The sequence below is a fragment of the Orcinus orca genome, chromosome 10 (assembly GCF_937001465.1).
Source record: "Orcinus orca chromosome 10, mOrcOrc1.1, whole genome shotgun sequence".
Taxonomy (NCBI): Eukaryota; Metazoa; Chordata; class Mammalia; order Artiodactyla; family Delphinidae; genus Orcinus; species Orcinus orca.
This window is the reverse complement of record NC_064568.1, coordinates 17456857-17470727: the sequence shown is the minus strand read 5'-3', so window position 1 is coordinate 17470727 and position 13871 is coordinate 17456857. Positions and strand designations below refer to the sequence as shown.

General features: G+C 48.4%; 1 protein-coding gene across 3 annotated transcripts in view; it reads right to left on the bottom strand.

Annotated features, from left to right (window-relative positions):
• Positions 1–4222: 4222 nt before the first annotated feature.
• The window catches only part of PDZRN3 (PDZ domain containing ring finger 3), a 247387-nt gene continuing 237738 nt past the window's right edge, over positions 4223–13871 (bottom strand). For 2 of the 3 annotated variants that reach the window (XM_012532345.3, XM_049715558.1), the window contains 5 exons: positions 12421–12519; positions 11186–11248; positions 8809–8910; positions 7373–7489; positions 4223–6651 (listed from right to left, as the gene is read on the bottom strand). In XM_012532345.3, coding sequence (XP_012387799.1) covers positions 5080–6651; positions 7373–7489; positions 8809–8910; positions 11186–11248; positions 12421–12519 — 1953 coding nt within the window. In that variant the 3' untranslated portion in view covers positions 4223–5079. The remainder of the gene's footprint in view (positions 6652–7372; positions 7490–8808; positions 8911–11185; positions 11249–12420; positions 12520–13871) is intronic. The other variant, XM_049715557.1, reaches the window with a different exon arrangement.

Sequence of the window (13871 nt, the reverse complement as noted above, 5' to 3'; positions counted from 1 at the left end):
AGTAAGGATCATTAATTCCTCATTTTTCATTTTAAAAAGATGCTGAGTGCATGTGGTCAGCGTTCCGCCATTGAAAGGCAAAACCATGTTCGTTATAGGCAAAGCACGTGCCCCCACGGACCGTGCCCTTTTAGGATTAGCTTAAACTGGAAGCTAAAGGAAAATGGATCATGTAATCAGAAAAACCCATCTGAATGAAACCCCAGGAACCACACTTTGTTTTCTAGCTGCTTTCGGGAATTCACATTTAATCAAAATTGAAGAGTACAGCGGTTGCCGTGAGAACTCTTGCATCTCATCTCCGTTTTAATGATTTCTTTTTAATTAGTTGATGCTCTGCAGATATCCTAGTGTGCTTCAAACAACTGGGAAACAGAAAAAGAAGTGGGAGTTGCAGTTGCTTCTGGCAGAATTGTGTTTGCTTCCTTGGTTCTGGGGCAATCTTGCGAACAAGTAACCTGTAACCTACCGCTAAGGCTACAACTAGATAATTACTTGGTTAATTTTCATACTTTAGTTTACAATCCTAATGAGTTCTCTGACTCGTATTCCCTAGGCAATGTAGAGTTCTATCTCATCACATCTGTGGTTCTTGTATTTGGAGTCTCCTGTTTTCATTTAAAAGATGAAAAGCTTAATTAGTGCCCCCAGTTCCTAGATTTTTATACGCTGTCGTATGCTTTTGCCAGGAGTGTTAGGATATTTTGTCATTTAAAACTCAAAAGGGAACTGAGTGAAATGCCTGTCACTTTGAAGCAGTTTCTTTCATCGTAATCATGACTAGGTTACAAAGAGTAGCATAACGCAAACGGACTTAAGAGTCACTGCCTGAGAAGCCCGTGGAGGCAGAGTTGGGAAAGGTAGAGGGTTTGGCGTCAGGAGGATGCAAATTCAAATCACATCTCTACACTCATCTGGGCAAGGTTCTTAGTCTGAATGTGAACTGGTGATAAGGCCCTTTGCCTGGCAGAACTGCCCTATGGATTTGGTGAGATCGTGAGGTCCCGTGTTTTGCACACCCACACCTGATGGTCTCTGTATTGGTGCTATCCAACAGAAATGAAATGTGGGTCGCATCTGTGATTTAAATGTTTCCAGTAGCCACATTAAAAAGTAAAAAAGGTGGGCTTCTCTGGTGGCGCAGTGGTTGAGAGTCCGCCTGCCGATGCAGGGGACACGGGTTTGTGCCCCGGTCCGCGAAGATCCCACGTGCCGCGGAGCGGCTGCGCCCGTGAGCCATGGCCGCTGAGCCTGCGCGTCCGGAGCCTGTGCTCTGCAACGGGAGAGGCCACAACAGTGAAAGGCCCGCGTACCAAAAAAAAAAAAAAAAAAAAAGTAAAAAAGGTGAAATGAAGTATAATTATTTTATTTAATCCAAGATATGCAAAGTATTAACATTTCAACATGCATAGACTTCTTGAAATAGTTTACATCATCTCTCTTTTGGAGCACTAAGTCTTTGAAATCCATTTTCTCAGAACAGTTCAATTTAGACTCACCATACTTTAAGTGTTTAATAGCCAGCTGTGGCCAGTGGCTACTGTACTGGAAAGTGTAGCACTGGATGATCAATCAATTTTCATTTCTTTCACTTTATATTTTAGGAATAAAGTTGCCATCCATCCAGTGGAGTGGCTGTTACGGAGCCTCGGGACTCTTTCCTCGTCGTAGTTCGGAAATCGGTTTAATCCTGGGAGAAACGACCGTTAGCACGACTGGAAGAGTACAGGTAAAGTGGTTTGTTGAATTTTAATTGCCTTAATATGGGTCTCATGGGGGAAAATGTACTCCTTGATATTTAAAATGGTCATTGAAATCAAAGAGTGCTATAAAATGCACCTAAAGATAGTGTGAAAAATATAGAGCGATCAAATTCAGTTGGTCGAAACTTGAGATTTTTGTATCTTTAGAAGAGGTCCATGAATGGATTTCGGGGGCACATAAAGCCTCCAAAATTATATGCAAATTTTTTTGTGTTGTGTATCATACGTATATTTTCCTGTGGGGAGAATCCAGTTTCCATCACGTTCTTAAATGCGCCAAGGAAATGACAGTGTAAGCAGCTGTGGTGGTAGAAATCCCTGTTGGCTACAGGGGAAATTCTGTTTACGTGGGAACTACGGTTTCATATCTGGGAGGATGGAAGTTGTACGTCGTCTCTTGTCACCGTTAACCAGGAAAATCCCTCAACTCGCCTGTTGAGGAAATGCCTGTGCTCGGAGGCACTTGGGGGCTCAGACTCACTGAAAAATGGGATTCACGTCTCCTGACTGATGTTCACTCCAGGGCATCCACTGGTGAGCTGTGTTTATATTTTGGTTGAGGGCACAGGACTGAATACGTTCAAGTTAACTGTGCACTTGACAGCGACCTTTCCCCCGTGGGAGTGGCCATAAGGGCTATGGGAACGGGTGTTGGGTTCTGAATTCAGATCCCAGTTTGTTCATTAAGCAGCCACCGTTTGTCTCCTTGAGTCTCCTGCTCATTGATCAAATGATTTCTCAGGTCTCTTCCGACTCCTTTTAGGAGTTGATTTGCTAAATTCGGTTCGGGAAACCTCGTATGACATTGCAAATTAGGACCAAGTGTATCCATATGAAAAAGTGATTGAAAAAATAAGTTGGAATTGAAGGGTCCGGAATTGGGATTAGAATGTATGTTACTTTTTATTTCCCTCTACTTTTTCACACGGGGCACAGACTGACCCCTAAATCCAGAGGCACCCAGGGAGCCCTGATTGGAAACCCCTCAACTTCAGCCTGATGGCACATGACTGTTTAGGTGGGAGATCTTTGCTCTTGTAGCCACGTACACCCCTCTGGCCTTTAATGAGAACACACAAGGCAGGAAGCCTATTTCTCCAAAGAAACCCACGCACTTAGTCTTATACCCAACCTGTGTATGTCTTGCCGCGTTTTTGTTTGTTTTGTTTTTGCGGTACGCGGGCTCCTCACTGCTGTGGCCTCTCCTGCCGCGGAGCACAGGCTCCGGACGCGCAGGCTCAGCGGCCATGGCCCACGGGCCCAGCCGCTCTGCGGCATGTGGGATCTTCCCGGACCGAGGCACGAACCCGTGCCCCCTGCATTGGCAGGCGGACTCTCAACCACTGCGCCATCAGGGAAGCCCTCTTGACGCAATTTGTAATTCATCTGACTGGTGTTGGTTCTTGGTGACACACTAACTAGCAAGAAAGGGTGTGAGGTTAAGAGAGCTGGAGATGGGGCGCTGCTCCTGGGAGCCAAGGATCCAATTCTGTTGGAAGTTGAACTTGGAGAGTATTGGAAAACCATGGTGCTAACAGGCAAACACTAAGGTAGCAGGTGTAATTATCTTCACGATGCCTGGTCTGGAAGCGGTTATGAACAGATATCTTAATAGTGAGGAATAAATATATTGGTGTCGTATCTACATTAAGTTTGTTCTAATGGAAGTACGACTACTAATGACTAATGACTAGTCTTAAGATGTTGGCCACAAGGGAGGAATATGGGTTCGAACAGGGTGTGTTGGAGGAATCTAAGTCTCAGATACCTAAACACCTGGCCACTTCCATCCAAATTTCAGTGAGAAAACCAGGTGTCTGGCATCACGGCAAATGAAAATGATACCTTTTGTAATCCCAGTCATTCGTTCATTTGTGTACGTATGTACGTACGTATGTCTTTTTAGTAGACATTATAGCTGACACTTGTGTGAACGCTATCATGGGGGAACAATTCGTAGCGAATTCAGTATTTGGGATCCTGTGGGCTGTTGCGGTGTGAAACATACCAGTTTTGAAGCCCACCCACTTTGGTGACCCTTGCTAGTCTATGAAAATATTGTGGCTTTTGCAGATGCATGTTAGAAATGGAAAGTTGGGCCTAGCTACTCAGAGATGTTGTTAGATATTACCGACAGGCAGTAATGGTGGCAGTAAACCAAAGGGGTTTTGTTGTGAACACGAGCTTGGTTGATAAACTTGCTCAGTTATTCCAGTTTATAGCACAGTGGGCCAAGTTGAGGCTTTCTGTAAGGCAGACAGTCATTCGAATGCCAGATTTTTTCCTAACAGACAGACCTGTCTTTGGATTCCGAGCAGAATGAAGGTAGTGGAGGACCTGAAACGCTCAAATTCTTCCGAGGCAGCAGGTAATACAATGAAGGAAAAAAAAAATACACACTGCAAAAGGCTTTTATTTTATAGGCACCACTGCAAAATGAGGAATCACTTCAAAACATATCAAATAGAAAATAATAATTTATTTTAACTTCATTTTACTTACTGTTTATAACTAACCATGGTTCTCTGAATTTGCTCGAAAAAGTCTGTCCCTTTGAATCTACAAAGCAAAGGTTTACTACAGTGAGCACTTAAAATTCCACAAACCGTCTCCATCCACAACTTTCCTGTACATGCAAAGTCCTCCAACGGGTTGCAGTATCTGCAAACATGCTTTAAACTTCCACGAAGCTGTGTTATAGTTTGCCTTCTGTTAAAAACCTTTACACTCTCTTGGGAACTTTAACCAGGAGAAGAATGTTTAAGTGGGTCTCCCAATTCTAAACAAATTATGTGTAGTATACCTCGTGAACCACAGAGTTTGGTGGTTTTTGGAGCTGAAGCTTTGACCTAATGTTAAACGGTCACTCACATATTATAAAGTAGGGTTCCATTAAAAATACATACTGGCAAGTCGTATCTGAGTTTTCGGCAGGCAAAAAAAAAAGTGTGTTTAACTTTCGTATATGAATATAGTGTGTAAACAAATTCTTCTGTGAAGGTATGCTTAATAAAAGAGCTTTTTGAAATTTTAAAAACTTCATGTGAAAGGTAACGAGTATAAAAAGTACCATTGCTATTTGAAAAAAAGCTCTGTTTTGTTAATATTGCCTTCCAAGACAGTTACGGGTGGTTTTTCTCCGCTTAAAATAGAGCTAAGACGACACCCAGAGTGAGTGGGTAGGGCTCGCTGATTTCGACTATAAACATGATGACACTATTTATCTTATATACAAAAGCTTGCCGCATTGAACGAGGCAGGAATTGCTACCTCAACGGTAGTGTTCTCTCTTATGTACATAATGCAGAAGTGAAAATTATACAGTAGTCACCGATAGGAACGAATTGTATACTCTAGTGCCGTCTGGAGATTTCGTGCCGTGGGTTAAGAGTTCTTGGATCGTCATCCAGTTATCAAATATCTTTTTATTCCTCCTCTTCATCATCTTTTTGTGGCTGAGTTCCAGGATGTTCATCTCCTTCCTGTCGTCGGCCCCTTGCTGCTCCTTCAGGCAGTCGAGCCGGCTCTGCATCATGAACTCGCGCCTCCGCCTCTGCTCCTTGGCCTTCACCACGTGCTGCTTCCTCTCCTCCTTGCTCCAGTACCGCCCCATCTTCAGCTCGCTCACCGCATCGTCGTCCGTGGTCATGCCGCTGCGCTCCTCGCGGATCTTGAGCGCGCGCTCCCGCAGCAGGCGATCCCGCACCGGCCGCTTGGTGATGTAGCGCGTCCCGTCGCTCCGGATCTTCACTTTCCACTCCATTCTCGGCTCCGACTGGTTGGCCGAGTTCAGGTCCTTGCACATGCTCACCAGGCTCATCTGGCTTTGCGCGTACTCCACGGCCGACTTCTGCTGGATCAGCTGCATGTAGCTCTGGTAGTGCTGCGCGTGCGCCGGGATGTGGGCGTGTTTGTAGGGGGAGTGCGGGAAGGGCGACAGGTACGAGCCGCCGCCCAGCTTCTGGCTGGGGGTGGGGCTCCCGCTGCCGTCGTCGCTGGGTTTCCTCTCCTTGCCCTCCAGGGCCTGGCTGGGGTCCAGCTCTTCAGGGGAAGGGCTGTAGTCCGGAGAGCCCACTTCGGGATCTTCCGTGATGGAGAGCAGATTCCTTGGGGACGGCCCGTACGCCTCGGTGGTCCCCGTGGCGCCTTCGCCGCCGGGGCCGCCGACGCCCTCGGCCGCTCGCCTCAGAGAGTTGTCGGGGGACATCTCCAAGGTGAGCGGGGTGCTCCGGCAGCTCTCGCCTGTGTTGTACGCGCTCGAGCTGTCTTTGTCGGACTTCTCGGGGAGCTCGGTGATGTCCGAGAGCTCGCGCCTGCGCACGTCGACGCTGGTGTTGTAGTTGCGGAAGCCGCTGTTGTGCAGCATCCAGGGCTCGCGGTACTGCTCCTTGAGCTGCTGCATCTTGTGCGCGCGCACGATGCTGAGGCACTCCAGCTCGATGCTGCGCAGCTCCTCGTTCAGCAGCTCCAGCTCCTTGTCCACGCTCTCCGGGTCGCTCTTGCTGGCGTCCAGGGGGCTGCCCGGGTAGTACAGGCCGTAGGGGCTGGCACTCTTCACCTGGCACTTGAGCTCCAGCAGCTCGCGGAAGCGCTCGCACTCGTCCACCGGGATGCCCAGGTAGTCGGCGTCGGCGCAGTCGGCCGAGATGAAGGACTCGTTGCTGAAGGGCAGGTCGCTGCTGCCCAGGGTGTCCTGGCTGCACGTGAGCTTCCTCTGCCCGGCCAGTGGCGGGGAGGCCGCGGGGGCGTCGTCGCCGTTGTTCTCCTGCTCAGAGCTCTCGTCGTTGCGCGTGCTCTCGTCCGTCCGGCCCACGCCACTGTCCTTCTCGTGCTGGTTGGACAGGATGGTGGCCGTGTCTGTGGTTCCCCCGTCTTCCTCGTGCTTCTTCTACACGACAGAAAACAAGAACACACGGGCACAGTGAGGGGCGCCAGAGGTGCAGTTCCCAGGTGTGACTCTTCCTGTAGGAGGGGGGGCCTGGGAATTAGCTATGGGTTAACTACCCGGTCAGCCTGACCTGGGGGAGCCACTGAACCTCCTTCTCAGCCTCAGTTTCCGCACCTGGGAAAGGAGGACGATAGTCACCTTACCTCACCGAATGATTCCAGCCATTCGAGGACCCCTGTGCACGCACGGGAAGCAGGAGGCATAGGTGATGTCCTTTTAGCTCCTAAGGCCCTCGATTAGCAGTCACTTAGGGTATCTCTGACAATGGTGGTGGCATAGAAGGGGGACGGAAAGGGTGCCAAGCAGCTCAGGTTAAACAGAGGGAATTGCTTTGCTTTTGAAAACATGACTTTTTTCTTTCTCTGCTCTAGTGATCTATTAATGCCGGCACAGGGGGGTTTGGTTTCGAAACGAGTGTCAGAAGGTCAGGGGTACCCGGGCATTACTGCTTTTGCTTTTATAAGCCACACGGCACTCTCGTGGTCAGGGAAACTACAGGCTTGCCTTTCACTCGGGCGAACAGAAAAGCACTTCGTGAGTTAGTTTCCTGGCCGTCTTCCCGGCGGCAGCTGGGTTGCTCAGGGGCTTGGGCATCCCGAGGGAGATGTGGGGCCGGGTTTCCCTGCTGCTGAGAGGGCGCAGGGGCTGGCGGGGGTGGTACCTGCTGCAGCACGCCGGCGGTGAACTGCATGGCCTGGTGGTGCTGCTCTTCCAGCATGTCCATGTGCAGGTCGTCCAGAAAGTCGTTTCTGTCGTCGTCCATCCACCCCTCGTCCAGCTGGGGAGAGACAGCCGCCCACACATGCCCTTCAGCTGAGGCTCCTTTCGCTCTCATTTTATGTATTTATTTTTAAGAAAGGACAGTAACCCTAGGGAGAAATACTTCTGGGGCCCCCTCCGGGGGTCATCGAAATGCAGGCTGCCTGTCGTTTTGCTCTACGACAGACGACTACCGCACGCTCACGGTGAAGACAGCTCCCACCCTACACGTCCGGGGGACGGGGCTGCAGTCTGCTCTTTTACTGTTGGAGGGTGAGGCGCTTTCCCCCAGGTTAGCTCCTTTCGGTGAAGGAGGCCACTGAGTATAGGGGCGGCGTCCAGGAGCCCTAGCCCTGCCTGCCCTTCTGCTTGACGGCCCGCACACAAGTTTAGCAGGTCCCCACGAGAAGGCACTTACGGTACGGAAAGCATTCTTTCTGACAAAAAAAAAAAAAAAAGGTAGCTCTACTAACCTAGCCGTTTGTTAGTCTTGGGCAAGGCCTATCACTTTGATCAGGGCTCTTCTCTCTCATGCTTATAAGAAAGCAGACCGCTCAGGGGTCTGACATCTACCACCCGTGGGCCAAATCTGGCCTGCGGCCTATTTTTGTTTGTTTAAAAACAGCGTAATTGGAACACAGCCAAGCCCCTTTGTTTACGTATTGTCTGCGGCTGCTTCTGCACTGCAGTGGCACCGGAGACCATATACACAGCTCCCAAAGCCCATCCTACTTCTTCTTTGGCCCTTTAAGGAAGAGTCTGCTGACCAAAGTTTCTTTCCTTTTTTTCCAGTAAAAACTGTCCTACGTGGCAGATGTACGTCACGATGATTTGATGTGCATATAGACATAGTGAAATAATTACCAGTCGAGTAACTAACGTATCTCACAGTGACTGTTTTTTGGGTGATGAGAGCACCTGGAGTTTAACTATAATCGTCATGCTGTGCGTTCCTTAACACTCTGCGGTTGTAAATGAGACCCACACGGATACTGGTCAGGTCCTGGGAAGTCAAACATGTTGACGGGCATGACCCTGGCTGTGTTTTCCACGCCCTCATGTTCCCTCCTCTTTTCTTTCATTATGCTCCCTGCGTTAACGAACGTGTGGGGCCCGCGGTGTAAATGCCAGGGTGGATGTCAGCACGCTCCTTAGAAGGTCAAAACGAGAAACGGATTGGAAGTCCGAGCAACTCAGATTACCTTTCCGGGGTACGGGGTACCCTTCAAGCTCAGATTCGATAGGTGGGCAGTGTTCTGCAGGGCCAGGGACTTCGTTAGACTTTGTTACTGATTTTAGGACTACAGACCCAGCTTCACGTGCCGGAAGCTGACTCACCTGGAGTTCGGGCCTTGCAATTAGCAAGGAAAAGTTCTTGTTGTCTTCACTGGTTAGAAGAGCCACGGCCTCTTCGCGGTTCTGTACCTCTATCCCGTTAATCTAAAAAGGAAAAGGTGGAAGGGTAGACAAGGAGCATGAGTAAGTTGTGCAGAATCATTCTGCACTGTTGCAGGCCTGCATCTCACAGCTGGAACAGAGAACTTCCAGGCAGCTTGAAAAGAAAACGCTGGTGTTCAGAAGGAAAGGCCTTGCTCAAACTGACACAGTGTCTCTGGGCTACATGACAGCCTCCACGGGCGTAGTGCCCAGGCGGAGGCTACATGAGCAGAAGTAGCTGGGACTCCAAAAGGCAGCCCTGAGAAAAATCACAGCGTTGTGAAGAGGGAAAACATCTAAGCAATTTAATGACACGTAATTAAATATACTCAGGCAGGAGTCTAAATGGAGTCTACTAAAGCGTGACTACAGCTAATTTTCAGATAATATCGGAGAAAAAAGCAGCACTGGGGGTTGTACGTGAACGTGCTGGAATTATGCAGCGTGTGCTGTGTTCCCAGTTTCACACTTTAATGTTTTAAGGTGGGACACAAGGTCAAGCGGGAGGGGGTCTCTCACCATCACGCCTGATCACGCTAGGGCAGGATTCTGGCTTCCTGTCCTGTCACCTTCGAGCTCTGCTGGTCTGGAGGTCTCAGCTCCAGGGTACACGGCAATGGTTCCATGGAGCTGGAAGGGGAGCCTGCCCTCGACTCTCTATGCCAGTGAAGGAACGGGCAGCAAAGGGGGCGATGGCTCTCGGTCAACGAGGGGAGGTGTGGTTGTCCGGGAGGCAGGGAGGGCCAGACAAGGAGCTCAGTGCTTCCGTGGCCAAGGGCAGATGCCAGTGGAAAACTAGAGCCGCTGAAAAGGCCGTTACTCCTGAGGGTTCAGCCCCGTCAGGAATGACAGTCCGGGCTGAAGTCAGGGCAAGTGTAAGAATAAGCAGTGGCAAAAGGAAACGAAAATTACTCGCAGGGAGGTAGGCAGTGAAACGTCTAAACACAGTGGATTCGAAATGAGAAGACAGGAATGAGCAGAGGTAGAAGCTAAGTCTTCTACCCACGAACCAGAGCCTCTCAATTTCTATGAGATTAAAAAAGACTGTAATAGAATTTACCATGTGATCCAGCAGTGCCACCCCTGGGCATTATATCCAGACAAAACTATAATGAATTCCAAAAGACACACGCACCCCAGTGTTCACTGAAGCACTGTTTGCTACAACAGCCAAGACATGGAAGCAACCTAAACGTCCATGGACAGATGAATGGATAAAGAAGGCGTGGTACATACAGACAATGGAATATTACGCAGCCATCAAGAAGAAAGAATGAGACGATGCCTTTTCCAGCAACGTGGATGCAACTAGAGATTACCATACTAAGTGAAGGAAGTCAGAAAGAGAAAGACAACTATCTTATGATGGCACTCATACGTGAAACCTAAAATATGACACAAATAGACCTATTTCTGAAGCAGAAACAGACTCACGGACACAGAGAACAGACGGGTGGTTGCCAAGGGGGACGAGGAGGGGAGAGGGTTGGATTGGGAGTCTGGGATTAGCAGAGGCAAACTGGTATATATAGAGAATGGATAAACAACAAGGTCCTACACTGTGTGTAGCACAGGGAACTATACCCAATCTCCCGTGATTAAACCTTAATGGAAAATAATAGAACGTATACACATGTATAACTGAGTCACTTTACAGCTGTAACTAACGCAATATTGTAAATCAACTGTACTTCAATAAAAAATGTTATTTGTTAAAAAAAATAATTAAAGCTTAAATTAAAAGACAATTAAAGGGAAAAAAAGACGGGTCTCAGTTTGACTCGAAAGAGCAACAGGTATCCTTTACAGATAAAGAAACTGCTCGTAAAAGCCATGGCATATACTAGTTAAATGCTGAGGCATGGCGTTTAAAAGATGGCTCAAACTTGAAATGTCCGGTCCAAAATTAATCCATCCGAGAAAGCTCAAATGAGCATTATTTTGTTTCACAAGAACTGTGGGCCTGATCTGGCCCACTAATGTGTTGTCTGTGGCCCAAAGAGAAGGGAAAGGAAAGGAGATGAGCTGGCTCATATGCTGCAAAGCGCTGGGGCAGCCTTCCTGCTTAGGTGGGGCAGGCATCCTCTCCAGTTTGTCTCACGCCTCACCACACCCTGTTGCCAGGTATTTTCCATAGCTTGTACTTCAGCCATTACCTTCTCTGGCCTCACCACACACCCGATATTTGCGACCCCGTTTGTTAACTTCTGCATTTCCACCCCAAAGCTATTAATGAGAACCAGTTTGCTCTGTAGTGATAAACAGGAAGCTGACCTACCTGGATGATGCGGTCTCCTTCTCGGATGCGCCCATCCTTGGCCGCGATGCTGTTAGGGTCGATCTGAAACACACAGCAGACATCTCAGCACCGAGGGGGTAACTTAAACACGCACGAAAATAAACAACGGCCCTTTCCAAAGTCTGCCTCTAACACATGGTCGTGCTCGTCCCTCTGTTTTCGTTTTGCGCCGAAATAAACAAGACTTAGGGTCATGCAGAGGGAGACGAACAGGGACTGATCTGTTTCCAAGCCCTTTCCAGGCTGTGTTCCGGGATCCTTGCACGGCAACCCTGCTACACAGCAGTGTGCACAGACCCTGGTGACCTGAGGGGATGAAGAGGCACAGCTGACTCCTGTTGCACGCACAGGAATGAAAAGCAAAAGTGTGCTGGAGAACAGGTTAAAGGGTACCCTTCATCATGTGGGCTAGCAACCTTGAAAATAATTAAAGCAACTTAATTATTTTACCAAATGGGTATATTGAAGTTTGGAAAGTAACTTTAAAAATGAAATATAATTGAGACAAGTGGGATTGAGTTTGGGAGAGACACCCCCGAAATGCAGTCATGATGGGCCAACTTAAGCTTGGTGGGCGAAGTATACCCCAAGGGATAATTGTTAAGCCTAGCAGACACATCCCTTGATTCATCCCATGGGGATGGATTGTATTTCCTGACAAAATGGGGTTTCTGTGCTTGCAAAGAGGGCAGTGCGTGGTAAGGTATCCATCCTGAAATCAGTTGCTTTGCATTGTCTCCTCTGGGAAGATAAAGATAGCTTCCGTCTATGTACTTTGAAATTGCACTGAACTTACGTGAATTCAACTGTACACACCGCACCAAAAGCAAAGAAAAAAGAGAAACAGACGCAGAAATACTTTAAAAAGTGTAAGTGATGCCCTCCCCCATCCCATTCAATGAACACGAGAAGGGAAATGTGAATCTGCTCTTCCCTCGGGGTTGAACACGTGAAGCCATGTACACGGCTCCATTTTATGGCCGATTTGCAGGCTTCTGAAGGGTAGTTTTGTCTTATGTGCCAACATTAGGACTTAACCCCTATGTAAAGACGTCACTCTGTGGAGCGTGATAAAGGGGACGAAGAAATCTGTCTGCGTCTTTCCACAGACATCTCCGTGAGCCAGAGTTAAGGTTGGTTGACACATAAAAGGCAAAAAAGAGACCAACTCTCTTGCTCTTGCTATGACAGTTATAAAAAATCAGCCCCGATACCTCGCTTATATAGATCCCAATGTCATCTTCATCGTCCGTCCGGTAGCATACTGTGAGGCCCAGCTTGTCCTGGCTGTTCATTCTGTAGAGATCCACTTCCTAGACAAAGAAAGGGCATTTCCCTGTGAGACCCCGGCAGGCAGTGAGGGCTGGGAGGACGTCCAATGCTTTAAAAAACATTTCGTTTAAATGATGAACTGGATTTCTTCGCATTGGATGTGGGCAGAGCGGTTAACTTACTAAACAAAAAAGTGATTACGGGCATGGGATCAATGCCCAGGGCATTTCTGACCTTTCAGTCAATATAAAGTCATTTTGAAAATAGTTATTGTATTGATCCCCCCAAAGAAAAATTACCCATATTTCACTCAGCGTCAAGACTTCTGGGGTCGGGCTTTGAAAAAGCATTCTTTCAATGTCTGCCACAAACAAGAATATTTCCAAACCCCAACCCATCCAGCCATTTCAGTACAAATGCCTCCAATGTGTGTGGTGAGATTATTTCCCGTTGTGTTCTGTTAATATGCACAGTAACAGAACTTGCAAACAGACTACACATAAATTGATCCAAGGAAGGAGGGTAACGTGATAGCACGCAATTAATGCTTTCCCCAACAGCTGTGATATTTACAGTCGAGAAATTAGTTTCCGCCGCTATTACAGCAAATTAAGTAAAAGCAAAGCGAGCCCAAACGCGAGACACAAGGGCACAGGGAACGCCACTGTATTTGCCAATTAACCTGCACTTTGGAATGAAGTCAGAACTTTGAAAACTGTTGGACCCCTGGAGGAAGTGGCGTGCTTCTCTGAAAGCGTTCACGGGCCAAGTCTCCCTTTCCGCCCATCCTGCCAACCACCCACACGAGACGCGGCAGCACGAAGGGCCAAGGGCTGCCCGATGATAAGTTCTCAGGCAGAGGCCCCGGTCTGGTGTTTAGTGTTAGCTGCTTGCCAACCAGCTGGAGCTCTGAGATGGGGTCGGTCTCTGGAAATATCTTCTCTCTCCCGGCTCTTCTTGGTGAGGGCACAGTTGTTTTTGTGGTCAAAGCTCAACACAGTTACATAGCAGATACTTACGGAACCCTCCCCTGGGTGCCCAATACCATGGATACTTTCGAGACAGAAGAACAGGAGGTGCAAAGGCCCTGGGGCCAGGAGGGCTGAAGCCCTGTGAACGAGGAAGAGCGGGGCAGGCTGAGCATAGCCAGGCAGCGGGGCCAACGGGCCAGCGTCGGGGAGCTCAGATTTGATTTCAGCATCACGGGAAGCCTTGGAAAACTTTTAAAGTGAAGACTGCCATGATCTGCTTGATACTTTCAGCAGGCTTTCCGGCTGATGTGTAGAGTATAGTGCGGTGCTGAAGAGGCTCAGAAGACCTGTGTGCAGATCCCAACTGTAGCTTTTTCTAGCAGCTTCATCACGGGGTTTCATGGGCTCGTTACCGTATCTGA